Source organism: Myxocyprinus asiaticus, chromosome 6, assembly GCF_019703515.2.
Source record: "Myxocyprinus asiaticus isolate MX2 ecotype Aquarium Trade chromosome 6, UBuf_Myxa_2, whole genome shotgun sequence".
NCBI classification, from domain to species: domain Eukaryota; kingdom Metazoa; phylum Chordata; class Actinopteri; order Cypriniformes; family Catostomidae; genus Myxocyprinus; species Myxocyprinus asiaticus.
In genome coordinates, this window is record NC_059349.1 from 13,800,865 (window position 1) to 13,806,864 (window position 6,000).

The following is a 6,000-nucleotide window of genomic DNA, read 5'->3' on the forward strand; positions in this document are numbered from 1 at the left end:
CCTGAGAATCTTCCCACTGCCCGCTCTGGTACACCCTGACCAAGGTACCTCTCGGTATAGATGCCCTGGCACACAGCTGGCCCCCTGGACTACGCAAATATGTGTTTCCCCCAGTGAGCCTACTTGCACAGACCCTGTGCAAGGTCAGGGAGGATGAGGAGCAGGTCGTCCTGGTAGCACCCTACTGGCGCACCCAGATGTGGTTCTCGGACCTCACGCTCCTCGCGACAAAATGTAGTCTCCCTACACCCTAAACTGTGAATATATATCTGAATATTTTGTAATAAACTTAAAATACATGATTTAAACTTTCAATATTTTACTATTGTTTTTATGTAATTACATTATTCGCAAGTTTTCGTGGGATGAGTAGTTCAATCACTTATAGAAGAACTGAAGTACTATGTTTTTTCCTTTTGTCTCTCTTTTTTAGATTTACATATACTGTTCTGCTCAAATCAGTGTTTGTAATGTTTTGATTAATCTCAGAGCTGGTTGGTTTGGTTCATGGATGTTTATTGAAGAATCTTTTGAATCCCTAAGGAGAAAATCAAAAGGAAATACTTCCAGAACCAAATCTGCTGAAAAAGTGGGTGGTCACTGTTGTTGTGTAATAAGATTTATTTTAAATGATTTAGCTGTTTCTGTGCCCCCATTTTTGGCTGAACTAGCCTTAGAGTTATCATCAGGATAACCAATAAGTAGAGTAGAGCTGTCTGAGGACAATGTATGTTTTTATTACTATTACGGTACTATGGTTATGTGCTACATGTCAGACATTATACCACACATTATTCATTTTACATTCTCAATCTCAGCTCATTAATAATTTTATACTGCAGAAAGACAGTTCAGCACAACTCAATAAGCCTGAAAATAATGACTCATCTTCATGACACATGATCAGCAAACAGCTGCATTTGCCGTTAACGTGCACTATGGAAGGGGAAGGTCATTAATCATGTTATTCGGAATAAATCACATGATTCTCCGCATATATGCCTGGCCTTGTCATGCTTTATAAGTAGAGGATGTATAGACAGTGGGTGGCTGAATCTGTTGTGTTTGAAATGGGGGTGGGGACTGTATTACAGAAGCAGAATAAAGGGACACTGGGGGGATGGGACGGAGGAGCAAAAGGGGAATCCATTTGGGTGGAGGTCAGCTGTTTCTGTGCCAGTAGTTGGTGGTACTAGGTGTAAAATTATATGGATCAAGTATCCATTTATCCACTTGTATAGCCAAAAAATCAAGCTAGCTGTTTGTAAAAAATCAAATGCTCAGTCTCATTCTGATCTAAACCAGAAAGAACAAACAGACAATCACATACATTGTGTCCTGTTATAATTGACCAGACTCATCCATGTAGTGTGACAGAATTGCACAAGGAAGTGTTGCATTGCATGGATGCAATAAGTGAAGACTGCATGACTGTTCTAGGTTGAAAGCAATTTTAAAAAGCAGTCACAACAGTAAATTCAACAGGCGCATGATGCCATGACACATTAATTATTTAAGAAAACAAACCCTCTCTTTGACCTGTTTTAAGCTTATGGCCTCAAGAAGACTAGCATGAGGCAAGACACGCAAAACCAGTGGGAGAGTGAGTTATGAATCTGTAGGCTAATGCATGGACTGTTCTTGTGTTGCAATGAACCCTTAAATGAATGAACAATACATGTCATGTTGTGAATGTCTGTCTGGATGAATTCCACAATTTTTGTTTTCCTTCCCTATGCTCCTAAAACACTCAAATCAGAGTTTCTAACATTTTCAGTTGCTTACACTAGAACGATGAAAATAATCTTGTTAAAGAAAGAGTGTGATTCTGGTCTTCAAACACTTAAAGGCTTATAATGATTATGAACAGTATTGCTAAATTAATCATCCGAATGTTTAAACTATTGAAAATCAAAAGAAAAAAACGGGAGTCTAGTTGTCACATGGAAGTTTGTCACAAGAACTATATCTCATTAACACCTAGTTCAAACTGTCTCAAATTAGAATAATTTCTGTGTATGTAAACCAAACTAAAATTCCAATATCATCAATGTTGTAAACAAGCAAACACAACAAAACCACACTGGCATAATGTACATTAATGCAAGGAACTGTGTTCTTATCACAAGGTTATTATTCATAAATTTCAGGTCAGGGCAAGCTGTGTTTTAAATGTTGTAGTTTAATTACAATTTATTTATTTTTTTATGTTACCTTTACATTTTTGCAGTTTCATAAATCACAGGAATCCTATTTGTTTTAGTGCTTAAATGTAGCTGTAATAGGCTATTAAATGGCAGGTTCCCATTGTGACAACTAGCATGACAACATGCCCTGATCTTGGGACATGTCACAAAAAGTCAACATGTTTTACTCTATCGGTAACACTTTACAATAAGGTTGTATTCATTTACATCAGTTAACATGAACTAACAATGAACAATACACTAAAAAAAATAAATGGGTTGCTGGGTTATTTTTTTCAATCCAAATGCTGAGTTGAGCCTGTTGTTGGATCATGTGATTGGGTTATTTTCACAGTGTTGGGTAGTTTATGTGTTAGTGGCTGGTTCATTCTCACTGCCAGTTGAAACAATGCTGAACATAAATGAAGGTTTTTAGAAGAAAATTTCAGCTCTGTATGTCCATACAATGCAAGTGAATGGTGACCAGATCTCAGAAGCTCCAAAAGGACATAAAGGCAGCATGAATGTCATCTGTAAAACTCCAGTGGTTTAATCCATGTCTTCAGAAGTGATATGATAGGTGTAGGTGAGAAACAGATCAATATTTAAATCCTTTTTTACTATAAATATCCACCCCAACCAGGTGGTTGAATGTGAAAGTGAAATTGTAGATTTATAGTAAAAAAGGACTTAAATATTGATCTGTTTCTCAACCACACCTTTTATATCACTTCTGGAGATATAGATTTAACCATTTAACCAGTTTTAATCATATGGATTACTTTTATGCTGCCTTTATGTGCATTTTAGAGCTTCAAATTTCTGGTCACCATTCACTTGCATTGTATAGACCTACAGAGCTGAAATATTCTTCTAAAAATATTAGTTTGTGTTCAGTAGAAGAAAGAAAGTCATGATGAGAGAATTTTCATTTTGGGCTTTACTATTCCTTTAATGTATTATTAACAACATACAATTACCATGCACAATTGTATCTTTTAAAATTAACATTAACCAAGATTAATAAATGCTGTAAAAAAATATATTTTTCTTTGTTAGTTCATGTTACCTAATGCATTTGCTTATGTTAACAAATAGAACCTTATTGTAACGCGTTACCACTGTATCTGTTTCTGGCCATTAACGGTGGAAATGTTCAATAGCTTTTCTAAAGTGTGTGGCTTTACAAAACTTGACTTTCAAGAATAAAATATTCACTGGAGTAATAGGTGTATGACAAAAAGCCTAGTGCAAACAATAGAGCAAATTTAATCAAAAGAAGTTATTATTTTAAACCTTGTCAAGTACTTTATTGCTAATGCATCTGAGCTCATTGTTTGTTTTTGATTTGTTCCTAATATCACAGCTTTTGACCTGTTGTTTTGTGTCTGCTCTTTTCACATCTCTGTCATTAAACGTTACTCACGGCAGTTCTCCTCATCGCTGTTGTCCGAGCAGTCATCATCATCATCACATCTCCATATGGTGGGAATACATCTCTTATTGTTGCACTGAAACTGTCCATCCTCGCACTCCGTTTCAATGCCTGTTTCAGCACCTGCGTACAATAATCTCGGTCAGTGCCAAAAAACAAATTATCATATCAAAGGGGTGCAGTTTTTATTTACCACTGCACAATAACAAGTGATTGAACTGAACGAATTCAAAGCAGATTTGCGTCTGAGCAGCAATTCTATTTCAACAAGCGCATGAGTGCAATGAGGAAATAAAGAAAACAGCCACATCGTTACATTTTCAAAGCAAATGCAAGCGTTTACACTGCTGTTATGATTAAAAAAAATAAAATAAAAAATAAAAATAAATAATAAAAATAATAAAAAGACCAGTGATGGTTTCTGTAATGATGGTGTGCGGGAACGCAATGGTGTAATAAAGCCCGTAAGAGTATCAAGCGTGTTTGGTGTACACGCGCAACCACGAAAAACCAACACAGCAACATTCATTCAGTCCATTCAAAAAATGCTCCAAATAATTTGATTGAACAAGAAAATAACAAACCTTTCGTTGAGTATAATTCCGACAATAGAAAATGAAAAAATAATAATTTCCCAATTTCTGTCCACATTTCCGAAACGGTTTGGAGTGTTCATCCACAAACAAAAGCGTGTCCGGATGGCGTCGGCGCTCCTTCACAGCATCTCCAATAGATTCACTGGCAATTTGAATCAATGACGATATGAAACGTAAGCGGACCACTGGCGGTAAGAATAATAACTGTACTGAAGGGGCAGTGTGCTATCAAGCATTCATTACTAGAGACTATAGTCAAGACAAGACATTGAAATATATTTGAAAGTAATATAGACTAATTCAAATTGTCAGTGGACTGATTTTTGAATTCTGAGTTATATTCGGAGGTTTTGTTGTTCTTTATTACATTTTATAATTATTTTGCATTACTTTTAACATTATTTATATATATTGATATTTATACAGTTAATATATATATATATATATATATATATATATATATATATATATACACACACACACACACACACACACACACACACACAGTTGTAGTCAAAAGTTTACATAAACCTTAGCCAAATACATTTAAACTCAGCGTTTCCACAATTCCTGACATTTAATCATAGAAAACTTTCCCTGACTTAGGTCAGTTAGGATCATTACTTTATTGTAAGAATGTGAAATGTCAGAATAATAGTAGAGACTTAACTTCATGGCTGATGTCTTGAGATATTGCTTCAATATATCCACATAATTTTCCTTCCTCATGATGCCATCTATTTTGTGAAGTGCACCAGTCACTCCTGCAGCAAAGCACCCCCACAACATGATGCTGCCACCTTCATGCTTCACGGTTGGGATGGTGTTCTTCAGCATGCAAGCCTCATCCTTTTTCCTCCAAACATAACGAAGGTCATTATGGCCATTTTGTTTCATCAGATCAGAGAACATTTTTATGGTGGTTTTGGAGCAGTGGCTTCTTCCTTGCTGAGCAGCCTTTCAGGTAATGTGGATATAGGACTCGTTTTACTGTGGATATAGATACTTGTCTACCTGTTTCCTCCAGCATCTTCACAAGGTCCTTTGTTGTTGTTCTGGGATTGATTTGCACTTTTCACACCAAACTATGTTTATCTCTAGTAGACAGAATGCGTCTCCTTCCTGAGCGGTATGTTGGCTGCGTGGTCCAATGGTGTTTATACTTGCGTACTATTGTTTGTACAGATGAACATGGTACCTTCAGGCATTTGGAAATTGCTCCCAAGGATCTGGAGTCTTGGCTGATTTCTTTTGATTTTCCCATGACGTCAAGCAAAGAGGCACTGAGTTTGAAGGTAGGCCTTAAAATACATCCACAGGTACACCTCCAATTGACTCAAATTAGCCAATTAGCCTATAATAAACTAATTGGCTAATTGTCTAAAGGCTTGAAATCATTTTCTGGAATTTTCCAAGCTGCTTAAAGGCACAGTTAACTTATTGTATGTAAACTTCAGACCCACTGGAATTGTGATATAGTCAATTAAAAGTGAAACGTTCTGTCTGTTAACAATTGTTGGAAAATTACTTGTGTCATGCACAAAGTAAATGTCCTAAATGACTTGCCAAAACTATCGTTTGTTAATATGAAATCTGTGGCGTGGTTAAAAAATGAGTTTTAATGACTTCAACCTAAGTGTATTTAAACTTCTGACTTCATCTGTATATATACACTGATCAGCAACAACATTAAAACCACCTGCCTAATATTGTGTAGGTCCTCCTCGTGCCGCCAAAACAGCACCAACCCGCGTCTCAGAATAGCATTCTGAGATGCTACTCT

At 36.3% G+C, this 6,000-nt stretch overlaps 1 protein-coding gene across 3 annotated transcripts in view; it reads right to left on the bottom strand.

Moving 5' to 3' along the window:
• The window catches only part of LOC127442467 (low-density lipoprotein receptor-related protein 8-like), a 162,511-nt gene extending 158,176 nt beyond the window's left edge, over positions 1-4,335 (bottom strand). For all 3 annotated transcript variants that reach the window (XM_051700521.1, XM_051700520.1, XM_051700519.1), the window contains exons 1-2: positions 4,206-4,335; positions 3,613-3,744 (exon numbers count right to left, since the gene is read on the bottom strand). In XM_051700521.1, the coding sequence (XP_051556481.1) occupies positions 3,613-3,744; positions 4,206-4,272 (199 nt within the window). In that variant the 5' untranslated portion in view covers positions 4,273-4,335. The remainder of the gene's footprint in view (positions 1-3,612; positions 3,745-4,205) is intronic.
• Positions 4,336-6,000: the final 1,665 nt, after the last annotated feature.